Source organism: Lagopus leucura, unplaced genomic scaffold, assembly GCF_019238085.1.
Source record: "Lagopus leucura isolate 7727_CA_CO unplaced genomic scaffold, USGS_WTPT01 Super-Scaffold_100027, whole genome shotgun sequence".
Taxonomy (NCBI): Eukaryota; Metazoa; Chordata; class Aves; order Galliformes; family Phasianidae; genus Lagopus; species Lagopus leucura.
This window is the reverse complement of record NW_024962278.1, coordinates 5745654-5764388: the sequence shown is the minus strand read 5'-3', so window position 1 is coordinate 5764388 and position 18735 is coordinate 5745654. Positions and strand designations below refer to the sequence as shown.

Here is an 18735-nt window from a genome sequence, read left to right as displayed (position 1 = left end):
GCTATCTCTGGGTGGGTCTCTGCCTGAATTATCCCAGAAGTGAACAAATTTGTTCCATGTAAGATGAAGTAAGCTGAACTTAAAATATTTTTGCCTTTTTCTGTGTTGCATCCTGCAAAGCTAACGCCACCAGGAGAGCTAGCAGAACAGGAAGTTGCTTGCATGTAGTGTTTTGGCCTAAACATATCCAAAAATGGGATGGAAAACAGCTATTGGGCTGCACTGGGCATAGCCACTGCGTTAGCAGGCACAGAAAATCCCATCTCTGCAGTTTTTAATTGTTTTTTTTATCCCCTAAAGGACCAGTTCCCTTTCATTCCTGACTATTGCTAAGATTCCTGCTATGCTCTGATCCCTGAACAATTGCACACATGTAGAACAGCACCTCTCTTTCACTAATCCACTCAGGAAAGCCATAAAGATCCAATTACAAAGAAATGTGGAAGACAGTAGAAGAACCATCTTGTGATGTGCCTCGAAGGAACATAACACAGAATGATAAGCTTATCAGCAAAAAATAAAGGAGAATGTTTTATCTGCACGCTTATAAATGTAAACACCTTCAAATAATGTCTTGCTCTCAGTTTGCAGATTGAGTGTGCCTTCAGAACCAGGATTCAAACAGGGAGGAAAAAAGAGGTAATTGAAGCAATTGCTGGGAAGGGAGATGGGAAAATGAACGCTGAGCTCTGCCAAGGGTGAGATGCAGAGAAAGCTGCTCCGAGTGTGCTGGCTGGGTCTGGTTTGCATTATGATTTCAGAACGTGACAAGTTCTGTTAACAGGCTACTACATTTCTTCTCATCTCCCTTGTCTTTGTGTACACAAGAAACAATTGCAGCCATCCCTGCTGCTTTCCACTGTATGATTATTTTCATCCAAACCTGCCCATAAACTTGTTCCCAACTCATTTTAGAAACAACAACAAAAAAAACCCAACAAACCCAACCCTGCTTGTTCAAGGGGAGGTGATCATTGGACACGCAGTCACACTGCATGCCAAATGCAAGGGGAAACAGATGGAGGAAAATTAATCCTCACCACGATGCGTGATGTTCTGTAACATTTAACCTCTGACACAGAAACAGAACAATACTTTTTTAGCTTTTTCCCTTTAACTGTGGAGGCTGACTTAGAAGAGAGATCCTCTGTCATTCACAAGTCCAAAGAAGTGTACTTTGCATGAGTCTAAATGCTTTTTCACTCCACAGCTGGCTGCTCTGGGAAACACAAGTCACCCAGGCTCTCTCTGAGCAGAGCAAGACAGGACCTGCCAGGGAGCTACTCATGGCTTCAGGCATTGGACACAAAATCCAATCACATAAATGTACTTACGGTGGAATTCGGTATGCTTCTGTAAGAAACCTGTCTTTCTAGAGCACTGAGCATGTTACATGAGCTTTTAAATACAGGTGCCTTTAACTCTTGCCCTTTCTCTCTCATAAAAATACACACTACTGTGCTCGGCTGCTTGACTGCTGAATTATGTTTATCATTTTTAATTGCTCTTTTCGGTGTTATTTCTGAACTGCCTCCTTTGTAAAGAGTCAAGACTTCAAAAAGTATCCAAACAGCTCAAGGAACCAATAGCACAGACTGATTTAACATCCCCTTCTCCCTCACACTGAGCTCGGCACTAAGACAACAGCAGTTGGCACCTGGATGCTGTACTGGCCAGTACAAAAGTATTACAGTTCAAAACAACTACATCAGAAAAAAAATCATTCAAAGGTCGTAACAGGAGATCTCTGGACCACAATAAAGTGATCCACAACACTGATCAATGACAACAGCACAGATAAGTTTTTTGCTTTTTTTTAAAAACACAGAACTACTTCAGTGCCTAACGCACAATTTCCATTTTACTGCACACTAAATTAAAATGCTCAGACCTCAGAAGGTGGCTGAGAAATCATATGCAGAACATTCAAATTTGCTCTTAGTGTGTATAACTACTTGTAGAAAAGTGTAATTTTCCCTTTGAAATTATTCACAAACTAGAAAGGTGAGGATGAGCTGATGTGAAAACCTTGAGAGCAAATCACTGGTAAAGCAGAAGGGAAATTGCACCCCAACCCTCCTGCCCTCTGACTTTCTAAATATCCATGTTTTTTGTGAAAACATAAACACAATCTCTGCACTAATTCTCAACCCTCCCAAGTACAAAGCTATGGCACGAAGCTTTTCACCTATTTCTTCAGCTTTTAATAGCAGAGAATTCACAGCTTAAGGACAAATATGTCCAAACAACATGCAGATGCTGCATGCTAGCAAAAGGTACTGATATTTAACCATCACTTCCACACAACCTCCTGAGTCCAGTTATGTTATGAGGATAAGATGTATATTGTTATGGAACAAAACCAAACAACTGAGATCTCTGCTGCTGAAACGTGCACCAACACCTGCAGAAACATAATGAGAATTTTATAGCTCTGTAGTCAGCTTCTCCTGAACTCTTAATTACAACACCTAGATAGTTTTTAAGACCTTTACATTAATTTAATCAAAGCTGTACAAAATGATTTTCACATTCCAAAATACTCAGTGAAAACTGATCAAAAACTATTTCTCCCTTTAAAGCAGTGAAAGGGCTTGCCTGTCACACAAGTAAAAGTTGGGCTTCAATAGCTGCACAAATTTACATGCAACAATTACTGCTGTACATTAACAGTGACACCTGTTGACCATCTCTTCACTGTAGTTAATTTTATTGAGTTAGTTAAGTCTTTATGTACGGCCAAATGAACCTGGAACTTCTGGAATTACAGCCAATATCTGATCTTTTCCAATCAAGAATTTAGAGTGTATGTTTTTTAAAATGCATTTACTCACTTATGTACATATATACTTGTGACTGTATATATACATACAAACATAACATTGTTTTAAGTACTAGACTGCTCAAGTCTGCCGAAAAGACTTTCTCACCAGCCTCTGTGGTACACAGATCTCTGCCATGTCTGGCATTTCTGAGCTGCATAGAAGGGAACTGTCTACGGACTTGTAAACAAGCATAGAAAAGAAGAAAAAAGTCTTGGGTATTGAAATGACTTCAGCACAGCTACTGTCCAAGAAAAGAGGCCATGGGATCATCAGGTCTCTGACGTTTCATTCTATAGGCTTCCATTTCCTCTTCTGTTGGCTCCCTGGTCTCATACACGCTGTTGTATGGTCTCTTCCTCTCATCTAACTGCATAATTTCTTTAACTTGCAGGAGACGAGCCTCTTCCGCATTTAATGCCTGAAATGGAAGAAAAAAATGCAATGAAATTAAAAACAAACAAAAAAAACCCTAAGATTTTGCATCAAATCCTAGCATAACAAAGATAGAGCAGGCACAATGCTGAGATAAGCAATGCACACATGCCTACAGCACACCTTGTGTGCTGTTTAATGCACATTTTTTAGTCTTAACCACAAGACAACGGTAAGTTTGGAGTTTGCAAACAAGATACTCCTTTCCAATTGCCAAAATCAAGTATGAAACTCCTGGGTTCTACCTAAAGAGTAATCATGATCCTGGAAGGACAAAAACATGCCATCTTAGGGGGTTGATGTGTCTTTTTTCATTTAGGCTGTAATTTTTGAGATGAAAATATACCTTTTGAAATACAAGTTCTTCAGTTCCTCAAACAACTACTATTAGAAAAGCAAAAAGAAAAAGTAGGGTTTTTTTAACTACTGTTTAGTGTTAATTTGCTTCAGATACCCAAGGACATGGCTCTGTGTTTGCACAGGGTCCATTCAGCAGTGGACAGGATAGCTTGTGAATGGATTTATTTTATTAGCTGTGAGTTGGTGCCTAACTATGGGATTAAAAAAATGCTACGTTGAGCTTTGGCAGTGCTTTTTATCTCTGCATCTTTCCTTAATACTCAAACTGCTGAGTTCTGTGATGCCTTTTAGATATCTGCAATAGTAACAGGTGACCAGGAAGGAAGCATTCAGTATCTTCTAAACCAAGTCTTCCAGAGCTAGAGAAACAGGAAATAACAGCAGTGTGCTTTACAACATCTAACAGCATTTTAAATTTGCTTCAGCTCAAAATTAACATAAAAGAACTCTGTCCACAGAATTCTATTGCAGAACTATTACAGAATTTATAAACCTGATGTAAAATGCATTTGAAGCTCTTTTTGCCACAAAAAAAAAAAATTGGGAGTGCTTTTGAATGTACCTTTTTAAGTTTTTCTTGCTTCTTTTTCTCTTCACCCTCACTGTCTGAATTTGAGCTCTTCTTGTGTTTCTTCTTTTTCTTCTCCTTCTGTTTTTCTTGGTGGATCTACAAGGTGGAAAAATAGCAGCAGTTAAGATTCAGTAAACAGTTGTAATATTCAAACCATTAAATCCCAACTGTCTACTAATGCTACTGAGAGCTTAGTTTTTAATAGAGGTGTCAATGACATAGAAATTATGCTTGGTAACTTCCAGACTTACTAAAACAAATAATTTTGTAGTTGCACAAACGTTTGGGTTGCTTAAAGGGATAAAGAAAAATATCTCCCTTAGAAAGGTTAACAACCCACCTCCATCAGTGTTTTGGGTTTGGTCACATGCTCCTCCTCCCTGGGTTGCTCCTCTAGTAAGTTTGCTTCAGCATTCTGTACAGCAGGCAAGAGAAAGGATATCCATTTATAAAGCATGTTTGAAAGCAGAAGGACAACTTAAAGCAAAATCATCTAAGGCTTACAGAGATTAATGCTTTCCAACTCTTCTCAAATAGTAAAAAAAAAAAAAGTGTATATATATGTATATATATATATACTTACAGCAATTTCTTTCCCAGCTTCTCCTGTACAGTATGAGAACTTGACAAATGAGTGGCAGCACTTGTATCCCCACTTGCCTTCCTTCCAGTATGAACCCCAAATGCACTGCAGGAGAAGATGACAGAGCAGTCATAAGGACAGTCCCCTAACGAGGCAGGATACAATTTATGCCTGCCATTATTTCCTGATGAGTAACCTATTTAAACAGCCCAGAGGGGAGAAGCTACGAGAAATTAGCAGTTTTACATTAGTCTTACAGGTATTATTTAACAATAAACAACAAAACAGGATGTGGCCAACTCATTCACATCAAAGGGAAACATAGTAACTTCCTTTTCAGTTTAAGATGGCCATCATAATTCTTTAAATTCATGCTGTGATAATGAGGTTGAAATTCCTTCTTTGCAGAAGGATAAATTTACATGCTGTTTTGATCATACTGTGCTGCATCTACCACATGTCACTCCCTTACAAAGGGAAGACTTTTTTTTTCCCTTAAACTAGATACTTACTGTATGGTTGTTAATCTTCACATCTTCCTCATATTTAGAGCAAGCAATAGCTTTCTCTTGTCCTTTGATCACTGTTCCATGCCTAGAATACTCTACATAATCTTCTGTTTGAGCTAACAGCAACTCAGCTGGTGGGGCATCTAGATGTTCTTGTCCTCCATACTATAATGCAAGAAGAAATCATGTGTGAGAGTTCTGAAGAAAACCTATGCATATGGTTAACCATACATTTCAAGAATGCCACCTTTGGTGCCTTCTCTATCCACAGCACATAAATCCAGAAATACAACACTAAAGGCTATGAGAAATGCATTTCCTATGGCCACTGACTTTTCTTTTATTCCTGGAGGACTGCAGCAGCAGATATCCTTGTTAGTGATGTTTCGAAGCAGGAAAACTTTTCTGATCAAATCAAAGGCTGGAAAGTACACCTTTTCCCCCCCACTCCACACTTTCATGTCGGCAAGGTCAGAACCTACAAGGATTACTGAGTTCTTTGTCAGTTGGCCAAAAATCCAATAGCAAAATATAAGAGATATATATTCATTAAGAAGACTTCACCTAAAACTAGATTCTGAAAACTGCTTTTCAAGAGAAGAAAAACTTAAAGGAAGCTTTGGGACACAGCTGCTGGGGTATTTTTACAAAGATGCCATTTTTAAAGCACATGGAATGTTTTTTTAACTAGTTGTATTATTTTTAAAACAAAATACCTAGAATTCATCACACATACTGGTGTCAGATTTTTCACTAGAGAAATTCTGACAGGTAAGGGAAGCTCCCACAGTAATCTAAAGAAATATTTGTAGATCTTTAGAGGTTCCTGTATTAAATAATGGTTCCAATAGATTAGTGTATATAAGTCTTTTAATTTACATACCATAAATGTCATTAGAATAGCTGCTGTGTTTTCACATAACATTATGTATTTGTTTCCTAAGACCCAGAATTCAAACTCGACAGAATTCTAAATAAAACCACGTGTGTTTTACCTTCTCTAGAATGCTTTCTTTCTGCTGTGCCTTGAAGTCTTCTTTTTTCACTTTGAAGGATTTATAGAGCAGCTCTAGTTTTGTAGGGTCTGCTTGAAGATGAACTTCAGAGCCTTTGTCGTAAGCCTCCCAAGCAAACACTGTACACACAAGAGTCATCACTCAACATTTATTCTCAAACTAAGGTACTCATTCAAATTTCCATCTTTAATTCCCAATCTAAAAGACTTTTCTTTTGCAGAAGAGCAGCATTAATGTAAATCCGTTAACTCTATTCCCTAAAAACAAGCAACCAAGAAATAAAACCCAATACAAAAAGCCCAGCAGGTCACAGAAAAACAGAAACCACTCACACTGAGTCTGCGCCATTGAAATGGTATCTCCAGTGTAACGAACAAAGTTGTCACCCGCATAACCAACCCTGCAAAAAAAAAAAAAAAGAAATATTTTTAGTATGCAGCTAAGTGATTGTCTTTTAAAGGCAGTCATGCAACTCTAACAGGAAAATAAGCTTCTCTGTGCCCTGAGTTACAAGCAGAGGGAGGGAGCGTGCAGCTCACTACATGAAATCGAGGCCTAGGCTCCCAGCAGTCATGGAAGCACTGGGCAGCATTTCAGAATATTCACTGCCTACATTTATACGGGTACATCTTGCAACACTTCCTTGGAGCTCCACCTAAGACACTGTGCATCATGCTTGGATCTGACTGCATGAATGGCAGGTGATATTCAAACAGTGACTCTCAGCTTTCGTATTTATCAATCTTTCCTGTTCAGCTTCAGCATATTTCAGCTATTTAAGGCCTGGCAAAAGCTTTACTGCCCTTGGTTACCTTTTGCTCACCTCTTTGTAGAGGTTCACAAACCATAGTTGGAACATAGGTTGAAAAATCAAATTATGTTAACAAATTCAGTTTGCACCTCCCCACAGCCACCCTGAAAAGTTTCCAGTCTGCAATACTGCAGCAGGAACACAGATTCAATAAAGGTCAAATTATGACTGGGGAGAAGAGGAAGCACTTGCATCTGAAATAAAACTGACTAGCTTCACTCTATCTGGGGGCAAGGAGAGGTGCAGAGAGCATTATTTGCTGTCATTTAGCCACTGCCATTGTATTTCAGGCAGCAAGCTAATCCAATTACTGTACCCTGAATAAATGTTTCTACTTGCAATTTGTCTGCTCTGTATGTCCACAGCACCACACAGGTCAAGGCAGGGTCACAGCTCAAGTGCTTGACCCAGGTTTTAGCCAAGACAGCATTACGTGCAACCAAGCCCTCCTACAGTATCCTTCAATCAAGTGACCTATCTAGATAACCATAAAACATTCAGACTTTTTCTGTGCAGGCTCTATGAATACACGGTGAGCTTTTGTTCCCCATTCTAGCAGTTAGGGAACACAGATGCTCCATGTTAGAGGTCTCCAGCGCTGAATGCCTCCCAAAAAACAAAGGAGGAAGTTTTAGATTCAGTTACTGAAATACTCTGCATAAGCATCATCATCACCACTGTTCATAAATACCACTTCTAGAGAGAAGTTCCTAGTTCTGTGTCAGTTTAGTAAGTGACAGTTCATGCACCCCTGAGGATTAAAGACCAGTATCAATAAAATACTGCTTGCATGTACTAAACCACAAAGTTAATAAATAGAATAACTTTTGCATGTTTAATGTAAAGCATTATTGAAAGACTCCTCCTCCTACAACTGACTAGGGATTAATTAGCAACACCACATACAGATTCAAAATAAAATACAAAGCTATTAAAACCATCTCATTTTTAACGGAGTTTTGTTGGATGCACCTGCATGCCCATTTCAACTTACTCATCTGGATTCTTGCCTGTATTGGCATATGGATTCTCCCTCATTGCTCTCGTTTTGGGATCATAATAAGCAGAGTTTGGATCTAAATTCCTCAGGTACTAGGGGAAGAAAAGATGATAAGTTATTTCATTAACATTTTTGATTTTCAAGGAACTAAAATTACTGCTGATGCCTCAGCTTAAGACATTTTAAAAGGACAGTGCCCTTGAGAACGTCACAGAATAAGCTGGAAGTGAGCTGAGAACTGACCTCAACTTCCAAACACAGGGACTCACACTCAAACTCAGTGATAACAGAGCATTCAACTTTTAATATTCACTAATATGAAGAAAAAAAGAAAACCTGTGAAGAATCCTTTACCCACTTTTGCAATATCTTCCCGAATACGTAAATTCCGAACTGTGATTCGTCTTTTAGAGTCAAAGTTCTGCCCAGGCATATCAATGTCATCTGCATATTTATCTTCATCTTCATCTTCACTGTTATGATCTCTTTCCTAAGAACAGAGATAGAGAACTTATTTAGAAGCAGTCATTCACTCTGGAGACAAGAGTAAGAATCTGACTTCAGTGGTTTCATTACAAATGGGCTTAAGTGTGCTGATGGATCATGCAGCTACATTCATCGTTCCAGAAATACTCATCAAGGATTGCCACTTCCTCCAATTAAAAACTGCAACTGTGATGAATTAAAAAAGCTACCTTGGGCAAATCATACCATGCCTTAAGAAGCAGTTACTTGCTGACACCTTTAAGGTTTGACAACACACAGGAGTTAAAAAAAAAAAAGCACAAAACAAAGCAATTAATAACACAAAACCCTTCATGAAAGAAAAACAGGCAGCCAGTGATTGAGCCCAACTCTGAAACCCTTATGCCACCCTTGTTTTGCTGTTTCACTAACTACAGGTCCTTTTTTCTGCCCATGATGTGATGCAGTGGGTATTCATCTTACTGTCTGTGAATTTGGTTCCTCTTCTCCCCACTGGTGTCTTGGGGAGTTCTGCAGCAAACAAAGAGCACATCAGCAGAGAAGATAAGATAGTGCAGAGAGGAAAGGCGGCAGGCAGATCAAGACCAATCAAAGCAGGACTTTGATGCTGGATACAAAAATACAATGCACTTGTGGCACAAAACACACAGATCACTGAATGCTGAGTATCCTAGGGAAGAGCTGTAACACAGCTCATCACTGAATTACCAACCAAATTTCTAGGATTCACCGTTCTTGCAAAGGCTCAGTACTGTCACTGTTACCTAAAGCCTGCTACACCTTCAGAGTAGAACAGATTGGAATATTTCACATCGTGCAAATAAATCCAAGATTAAATTCTGAAAGCTTTAAAAAATATATATTAAAAAGCTAGGTATGCATATTTAATTAGCACTGACAAGAAGACCGAGCTTGAATCAGAAGACTGAATTCAATCTGGAGAAACAAAACCTAATTTTTTTATTCACCTGCTTATCCTTTCACTCTAAATGTTATTCTGCAGTGAATACACACATTAAAAAAAAATAACAGCAGCTTTTATCTGGAAGGTCAGAACTCTATTTTATGCTGGGTCTGAGATTCGGTTCACTCTGCCACCTGGTGACAAAATGCAGGGTGGCAACCTCTGGAAAATGGATTCTGATTGTACATCATCTATTGCTCAATGCCTTCTGTCTTAAAATACCAATTCAAACACTCTTTTGACCAGAAACAATCCCTATGTTGTCTCTGTGTTAGAAACCTGCTGTCAAAACTCAGAAATTGAGCTTAGAAAAAACCATGCTGTTAAAATCAGAACTTGATATCAAATATTATCCAAAGCATTGCCTATAATCTAAGAGGAACTGAAGTGGAAGATGCAAACTTCGCAGTTACAATCCAGAGGGAAATATCTGTGCTCAGCCTTCACATAATCAAAGACACTGCAAACAGCCATAGCAATGACTGAAGAAGAAACAAGCCTGGTTCCAGGATAAAGATATCTTCCTATTCCCATTTATACTGACCATAATAAAACAATCCACGCAACAATCACTACTTCAGTATTAGACAAAACAAACCTTTAAATTAAAAAAAAAAAAACAGACAAAAAAACATGCATCTCAGGGTATGAGCAGAATGACTGTATGGCAGATGAGCTTTCTGATCTAAAATACCACATCGTTAATTTTACAAGGTTAATAATCAGAAGGAAGTTTTGTCCAAAAGCAAAACACAAAGTCACACATCTGAAAGAAGGTACTCTGAATTCTTGTACAACACACAACCACCTGGGGCTACAAAGAACTTTAATATTTTGCAGGCTATAAAAAGCAACAGGAAACTGTGTATAGAGAATAAACGCATCAGAGAGCAGAAATAACCTGTTGGGTTTTTATTCAGCCTAAGCAAAAATAAATCAAGAGTTTAATGCACTTACCACTTGTTCCAGCTTTCCTGATGCTAACTCCTCCTGAAGCTTCTGGGCTTTCAGCGTGCGCTTGGCCTGCATATCATGCAAATGCATTTGTTTTAATATTTCCTTTCCATAGCAAGCACGTAGTGATGTCATAAGCATTTATTGTAATAGATTTTAAATGGCAGTGATCACAAGAAAATCAGCTTCCATTTCTACTTGTAAAAAAAAAAAAAAAAATCAGTAGCCTAAAGTTTATGTCATCTATGCTTAAGACTCATCACAGTTTTTAGAGCCCCAAGGAAACTACATGTAACTCACCATTTTGCTGTTTTATGGTATACTGTTAAATAAGCAATTTTACTATAGCTCATGCAGCTGTACCGTTGCTTTGTGTGAACTAATTAAAGAAATACAGCTTATTTTAGTTCAACAGCGTTTGAGAACAAATGTGTTTTACCATAGTGCCCTCATCATGTAGTCAGGAATTTCAGTAGTTAAGGTAGTTCAGTGAGAGATAGTGCAAGCATTTACAACTCATACGAGAATCATGACATTTTAGCAATCAAAGTGATATTTTAGAGCAGCACAAAGTAAGCTTTTATGTGCATGACATCACAGAACCACAGAGATACGTATGAACAACCACTGTTCCACAACAGTAACAAGAAGGGCTCTAGATAGTAAGCATTGCTTAGAAATTCCATTTTTGCCTACAAATTAATCTGCACTTTGGTCAGCTCATTATAGCGTTTGTCTAGTTAATGCAAGCAATTAGGAGACACACATAGCAGACCCCCACTCAGATCTGAATTCCTCTATTTCTAGTGAATCTGCTAACACAACACGCACCCAGTTTTTCCATTACTGATACGGCACAAGGTCTAATGTTAGCAGTGTGCAAAACAAACACCCCTCACAGTAACCCAAACACTACAGCTTTCCCCAGTGAACTGCAACGCCTACGTACCAAGTCAACCTTGGCATATTCCTCCACAATCTTCATGTGCTCTTCTGGGTTATAACCATTCCAGCGATCTCGCTTTCCATCGTAATCAAACATCAGCTGAGGCTGCACGTGTTCATCTGGTGCAATATTCATGCCTGTGTACTTTGCTCCAACTTTCCTGGGTCTCTGGATGTAAAAAACATACAAAAGGGTTGGATCAATTGATCCAATTGAAACATGCCCTGCGACACCACTCTTTAAAAATGTTAATGTAAAAAATGTTAAGATGGCCACACCAGCACTGGAACTGAAGTACACTAACATAAGGAACTAAATGTCAAACACTTCCAACTTTTATTACAGTGTTTCTTGCAAGCAGAATTAAATGGTGATTATTTTTTTCTTTGTTTTTCTCTTTATTTTCCCCACAGAACAGCTGCTTTAGATAATTTCAAACAGCATTATAGCACCTGTAATCTTTTCCAAAGTAACTGCTATTTTACCTGTAGCAAGGCATTTTTTCACTGCAGTCACATTCACTTTTGAACCATTAAAATATCAACAGCGTCAAGCTTACCTCCATGCAGTCCTTCTTTTTGTGTGTCAGTGCACCACAGTTCTCACAAGCTCCCTTGCGGTATCTGGTAGCTATAGAGTGCTAAACAGCAAAAGACAGCATTAAACAAACCTGTGCTAAGATTCATACAGATATTCCCACCAATGGATTTATTTATTTTCTAACACAACCAAAGCATGCATGCTCCAAACTCAAAAGGCCATTTTGATGACCACCAAATGCTGGGTAATGCTTGCTGAGTACAGATTTCCAGTTCCTGTCACCCTCCCACAACACATAACCAGAACATGCAGGGTGTCAATACCTGTTACTGCACAGGAATAAACCACAGCTCTGTTTCAGGACAAAGGCAGCCCCATACCTCTTTCACTCCCCGTTTGTACCAGTCTCCCGAGGAGCTGTACTGCTTCTGCTTCTCCGGCTGAGGCCTCTGATGCTTCAGCGTTGGTCTTTTGGAAGGATCGATGTACCACGGGACTGAAGATATGTACTGAGGGATGTGAGGATTGATATCTCTGTGAAAGGCGTTATGAAATTAACACATGGCACAGGAAAAAAACCCACCACATTCAGTTAACAAACAGCTCTTACGTTAAACTCTGTCACCAGGTGAACCTATTTTACCAACAGAACTGTTAACTTCTGATGAATCTGCTTTACGAACTCACTTTCCTTCCTCATCCACTTCCGCAGGTGCGTTCCCCAGTTTCCTCTGCTCCTCCAATTCCTTCTTTTTCCTCCAGTCCTCCCTCGTCATCTTCTTCGGCTCCTCCATGCTCACGTCGCCCGGCCCTCCCGAAGGAGCTGCGTTTACCGCTGTCCCAGACGCCATTTTACTTCCCCCTGTAACACTAAAGAACCACACGCGTTCAAACCCGGCCGGATCCCACGAGGTTCTCCTCAGGCACCCCTCATAACCGCCCAGCCGCCCACGACCCGGCGCCCACCCCTCACCTCCGTCGCCTGTTTACCAGCTAGGCCGCGCCGCCGCCCCACAATGCACCGCGGCCGGGAGCCCCGCCCCTTAAAGGCGCCGCGTCCCCCGAGGAGCCGTCACGCAGTCACCACGGCAACGAGGCACCGGAACCCAGCAGTCCCGCCGTCGCCCCGACGGCGCTGAGCCAATCGGATGCCTGAGCGTTAGTCGAAACAGCCAATGGGAGGAGCGGAAGGGCTGTAGGGGCCGGTGGCGGCAGGGCGCTGTTTGTACTTTTCTCTGTCCGCGCTCTGAGCCGCTCCCGCCCGCTCCGCGCTGTCCTCTCTCTCCTGTTCCCGTCCGGCTCTCACCGCAGGTAAGTGTGCGGCTTCCCGCAGGGAGTTCTTTCTTGGCTGCTCGCGATTCTTCTGCCCTGGGGGAAGAGGCCCCCTGTGACCGCTGGCTGCTCGCGTTGCGAGTCGGATCGCCAGCCTAGGCTTCCTGCAGTGAGCAACACTGAGCGCTGGAGAGAAGTGAAGCAGCAAACGCGCAGGATTGCGGTGAGACCTTGAGTCTTTCTCAAACCCACGTGAGCTCCATGGGTCCGGGTATCGGTGTATCCAGGGCCGATAGTCTGTAGCTAAACTGCTGTGGCATGAAGTACGGCTTGCTGCATTCTCTTCACGTGCCAGCACGTGGCAACTGTCATCAGAGAGTCAAAGAACGCCTTAGGTCAGAAGGGACCTCAAGGATCATCAAGTTCCAACCCCCTCCCCTTCCCCACCCCATCCCCCCACTGCTGCACGCAGGGCCGCCAACCTCCATATACAATACTACACCAGGTTGCCCCATCCAACGTGGCACCATTCCTAGCATACTTCAAACACTTGCTGTTTCTGTTAGCAAGAACTGCCTAGATTTTCTGTATGCCTTTCCAGGGTGGTCTCATCAGCCCAGAGATGTCAACGCTGATCTTTGTGGATAAGGAGAATGGTGAAGTTGGTGCAACTAAGAACCAGTTGAGGCGCCCTTCAGTATCATGTGGGTATATGCTCCATGGAGGCAGTGTGGGATGGAGTACAGTGCATGTCCTGGATTTTGTTAATCACTGTTTTGAACAGAAATAACAGGTTAAGTTGATAAATAATAAAACTAAGTTTATCAACTATTATAAATGTGGAAATTGCCTGTCTTTTGTCACAGACAGGATTTACACTTTTGAGTTACAAGCGGAGAACAACAAGTAGCTTTCTAGCACACGCACTTCATTAGAAGCAAGCTTTAGCATTAACATGGTTCTAAAGTTTGCCTTCCCTTCCTGTCTGCAGCAAAAGTCTTATCAGAAAGAACACAAGTCAATACTCCACTTCCAAAAAAAACAATCAGAACTCCAGCCACATCCCACTCTGTCAGAAAAGCTCTTGGAAACGTGAACAGAACTGTAGGAGTTACAAGCAAGAAGGAACAGAGAGATAAAAATCAGCCTTGCAGTGCAAAGAAAGTGAGTACAACCCTTCTGTAATGGATGGGTATCAGAAGAATGCATGATGTACCTACAACAGCTTAGGGAACACACAAGGGTGAAGAAGTGGCTCTAGACAAAATATTGGCTGGGCTATTGTCTTGTTCATATTCTGTTCAGTGAGTGTTTATTGTTATGAGCCTAAATATCTTACTGCAGAGATTAGTTGCCACTGTGTATCACCATACAAGCTCAGCTGAAGCATTTCCCCTTTTGCAGCTTATTTGTATCAAGGGTGTTAGAATTCAGACAGTATGGCAATGGAATTCAGAGCCTGTGTGGCAAGTGCTCACATCTTTTCTATGCTATACAGGTTTACAGACACAAAAAGGGTACTACACTGAGAAAACATGGTAGCACAAATAACGTGACTTCTTCATTTTAAGGTTGCTGAAAAAGCTGTTGGATTAGAAAGCTGGGATGCAGTGGGTGATGAAGCTTACCCAGAAATAGAAAACATGTTTCCATTTGATCCTCTAGGTAAGAGCTCTTGGGGTAGTTATTAAAACCAAATTAAGTGTTGATGCTGTAAGACTTTCACTGAGCTGTTGTGGTAAGTAAGCTGGTATTACATTTCTGCAGAGTCCTTTCTTAAACATAAGGGCATTCAGTATTTTTGAAGCATCACCTTGTTCTTGTTTGACTGTTTTAAACACACATACTGCTTGATACAGTTGACATAGCATAGGGATTAGAAAAATTCCTTACAGCTCTTGCTTTATAATGACTGTTATGTAGATTTCAGATAAGCGTTAGCATACAAAATTTCATGGACATTGATAAGTAACTGACAATAAGCACTCCATAAGAAGGAACTATTGGATTGAATTGTCCTGGAACTACTCCTGTTTCACTTAATCAAAGACAACTTGCAGCTCCTCATGCTATTGTGTGCTGTTACTGAACTACAGCATGTCTTTCCTAAACAGACTTCGAGAGTTTTGAAGTTCCTGAAGAGCACAGATTAAGCAATATCAAGCTGTATGGTGTTCCTCTCATGATACACACAAGTACTTGTGACAAACCTGTGAACATAACTTGTTCACCTGTGAAGCTTGAAAAGATGCCTTGGGAGTCTGGTAAGTGGAAAACTACCCTGAGTTCCAGTGCATACAGTGCTCATTAAGGAAGCAAGTTGGCTGCAGTAGTGAACAGCTATTGCTCCTGTAAGTACAACAGCAGGACGTTTGTCTCAAAGAGCTCTCAGTATACAACAGAGCTGAATTTAACTGGTCAGCTCTACTGGCATAGGTAGTGGTCTCAAAGCTGCTCTGCCATGTAACTTTCTGTGATGTATTGGTAACTCATTTGTTAGGAGGAATTAGTTTATACAGGCTAACAATACTTGATGTAGCCATTCAAGAGGCTTTTGCTAATCCACCAGCAGCTAGCTTGAGTGTAAACTTCTGGATTTTATGAGTAACTAATCTGCTCTATCTCTAACTTTCAGACTTGCTACAACCACCTACTGACTTTATTTCTACGCTGGATGACATCATTGATATGCCACCTATGAACTATGACTTTTAAAAGTATACTTTGAAGTCTCTATTGAATTTCCTGTTTATAATAAAGGTTAGTTTAACTTGTGAAATAACACTTGCTTGCTTTTTTTCTTTCAGTATAGTTAATATGCTGCGTGCCCAAGATGTAGACATTTTACTATCTGACAGGCTATTGAAACTAAGCTTAGTCTTGCTTAAGAGCTCATCTATAATTCAGTGTTCTGAACTATATCCAGATGTTAGTATATGAATCTTCAAGTCACAAGTACAGATTCAATTTCTTCTTCTCACCACTGTTGTTGTTCCAGTTCCTTTCTGTAATCTCATAAGACAAGTCAGGTTTAGAGGTGGCATGATTCATAGTTGCCTGCTATACCACAGTGGATAAAACTTGGTTTGGGGTGTTTAATGAAGGCTGGAATATGGGGCCCCTCACTACAAGGCACATCCTGGAACACGTTCAGAGAAGGGCAATGAAGCTGTGAGGGGTTTGGAGCACAAGTTGTAAGAGGAGCAGCTGAGTGAGCTGGGATTGTTCTGTCTGGAAAAGAGGAAGCTCAGGGGTGACCTAACCACTCTCCACAACCACCTGAAAGGAGGTCGGTGAGGTGGGGGTCAACCTCTGCTCCCACATAGCTACTAATAGGATGAGAGGAAACAGCCTCAGGTTGCTTCACAGGAGGTTCAGGTGGGAAATTAGTGAATATTTCTCCAAGAGAGTGGTCAGGTGCTGAAAGGGTCTGCCTGGGGAGGTGGAAGAGTCACTGTCCCTAGATACATACAAGAAACAGATAGATACTGTAATGAGAGATGTGGTTTAGTGGGAATTACTGGTGATAGGTGGATGGGATATCAAGGTCTTTTCATAGTGATTCTATGATGAAAATATGCTATTCCATCTTCCTGCAAGTCTTATGATGCTTGTACATGTGTAGTAGTTACATATAGTTACTACTATAAACACCTGTTTTTTTGTTTTTTTCCAGAAAAAGAAGTATTTACTTGCTGTTGCTGTGAATTCACTCTTGTGAGGAAAAAAAAAAAGTGAATAGCAGATTCGTGTCCTTGTTTGATATATACACTATATTCCTAATTCTTAAGTATATTTCTAAGCAGTAAGAAGCCAGCTCAGAAAGTGTAATGCTATAATGTGATGAAAAACACAGCAATGATAGTGAGGTAGCAGAGTCCCAGGCTGCCAGAAGTGAGGACAAACCCAAGTGCAGCAGCCATAAATGCAAAAACAAAGGAAAAAAAAAAACCTCACCTTCAGAAGGACTCACATAAGCAGGGATCTCCAGCAAGGTACCTTACCTCCACTGCCAACCCTTAAATGAGGTCTGGGAGGGGGGAGGATCCTGGTCCCACCCCTTCCAGTCATTCGGTTGCATTACACACACCTGACCTCCCTCTGGTTTGGCCCTGCTTTCCCACCAGGTGCTTAATCACTGCTTCAGGCCATGACTTAGTGTTTCTGCTACAGGAAGTCCTAGCGAAAGTCAGGAATCATAGCCAGTAATGTTTGCTGTACTTCTGGTTTTGTACACAACATTAGCAATTGATGTTCACTTGCTTTTAGTTCCTGGGCAATACTTTGATCTACCTGGATTGCAGCAGCCTGAGCTGCCTTAAGCTCATTCTGACCATGAATTACAACACTGTGATAGTTTTTTGTTGTTCTTTGGGGCAGCTGAGCTCCTGTACAATGGACAGGAACTGCTGTGTCAAATTCAACATCATTGTGACTGACAGATGAGGGACGGAGCTTGTCAACAGCTTTATTTTCCTAATTGGTAGGTGTGTAGTGTAGATGACATTTCAAGGCTGAAGGAAAGCAGGTGTTAGAGGAGCAGTTTAATGAGTCCAAACTAGTGGTTTTCCAGACCTCTACATCTCAACTCCTAACCCCTTATTCCCATCTCCTGTCAGTGGAAGTCACTTTCTTGAGAAATGAACATTGCTTTCTTATGATCATACATTGCAATCACCACAATGACGGCTGTAGTAGTTAAGACATCACTGTATGCTGTGCTGTGTGCCAGTGGTATACAAGATGTTGTTTATTAAGTAGTGTCCAATAGCTTTCCTGTATAAGGGTGAATTAAAAGCATCACTCAGCACTAGTCACAGAACACAAAGGTGACAGGTGACAAGAGCTGCATATCTAGGTTGTGGTAATGGTGCTGTGAGTAACTTGTATATTCTGTTTACTGTCTTAGAACCCCATGATAGTCTGCATTGAGAAAATACTTGACTGCTTGCTAGGGTCCTTTGCTTTAATAATTCTACATATATCAGTAGAACCTACGGATTCTATTATTGCCCTCCTTGTGGCTATCTTACTGGTCTAGTACCTAGAGAGGGGTTCTACATCTCACTTCCAGTGCGCTAAATATTAAGTGCTAAACATTCTACTGATGTTCTTGCTATATACTTGAAAGGGTGTCTTGGTGCTTTCTGTGTTTGCAATTAAGGTCCTGTAGGCTGTTCTTTTAACTGTTTTAATTAAAATACGTTGAAGATGTTGCTATTGCCACTCAGCAGAGATTCTGAGCAATCTCTGCCACTTGCTCAACTTTCAGTGGGTTGTTGGGAACCTGAGATTGCAGATAGACTTGTAGAGTGTGATTTTAAGTCCATGAAGATGGAAGAAAAGTGTTTTGATCCATAGATCCTATTAAAAGAAACCAACAAAACTACTGGATAAACGTAATTGGAGACTATTTAGAGAACACTTCTACGGTGCTTCTCAAAGCAGGCCTAAGACTTCTTATGT

At 40.7% G+C, this 18735-nt stretch overlaps 2 protein-coding genes and 1 long non-coding RNA gene across 5 annotated transcripts; 1 reads left to right on the top strand and 2 right to left on the bottom strand.

The window, feature by feature from the left end:
* Positions 1 to 2688: 2688 nt before the first annotated feature.
* Positions 2689 to 13051, bottom strand: SLU7 (SLU7 homolog, splicing factor). 3 transcript variants are annotated; one of them, XM_042880701.1, is made up of 16 exons: positions 12971 to 13051; positions 12685 to 12867; positions 12378 to 12531; positions 12017 to 12097; positions 11461 to 11625; positions 10515 to 10580; positions 9056 to 9103; positions 8466 to 8597; positions 8102 to 8199; positions 6629 to 6696; positions 6276 to 6415; positions 5284 to 5445; positions 4772 to 4876; positions 4529 to 4603; positions 4180 to 4284; positions 2689 to 3243 (listed from the first exon to the last, which is right to left on the bottom strand). In XM_042880701.1, the coding sequence occupies exons 2-16, from the start codon at positions 12846 to 12848 to the stop codon at positions 3064 to 3066; spliced, it is 1743 nt and encodes a 580-aa protein (XP_042736635.1). In that variant the 5' UTR covers positions 12849 to 12867; positions 12971 to 13051; the 3' UTR covers positions 2689 to 3063. The 3 variants fall into 3 exon arrangements, with proteins under 3 accessions (XP_042736635.1, XP_042736636.1, XP_042736637.1); XM_042880702.1 differs by having other exon boundaries at positions 12988 to 13004; XM_042880703.1 differs by lacking the exon at positions 9056 to 9103 and having other exon boundaries at positions 12971 to 13050.
* An 18-nt stretch (positions 13052 to 13069) lies between these two features.
* Positions 13070 to 17257, bottom strand: LOC122185141. Its single transcript, XR_006180754.1, has 3 exons — positions 17227 to 17257; positions 13811 to 14040; positions 13070 to 13634 (listed from the first exon to the last, which is right to left on the bottom strand). It is a non-coding gene; the product is annotated as an uncharacterized LOC122185141 (long non-coding RNA).
* On the top strand, positions 13074 to 16051 carry PTTG1 (PTTG1 regulator of sister chromatid separation, securin). Its single transcript, XM_042880704.1, has 6 exons — positions 13074 to 13308; positions 13871 to 13973; positions 14261 to 14433; positions 14841 to 14934; positions 15384 to 15533; positions 15905 to 16051. Exons 2-6 carry the CDS (start codon positions 13892 to 13894, stop codon positions 15982 to 15984), a joined length of 579 nt encoding a protein of 192 aa, XP_042736638.1. The 5' UTR covers positions 13074 to 13308; positions 13871 to 13891; the 3' UTR covers positions 15985 to 16051.
* Positions 17258 to 18735: the final 1478 nt, after the last annotated feature.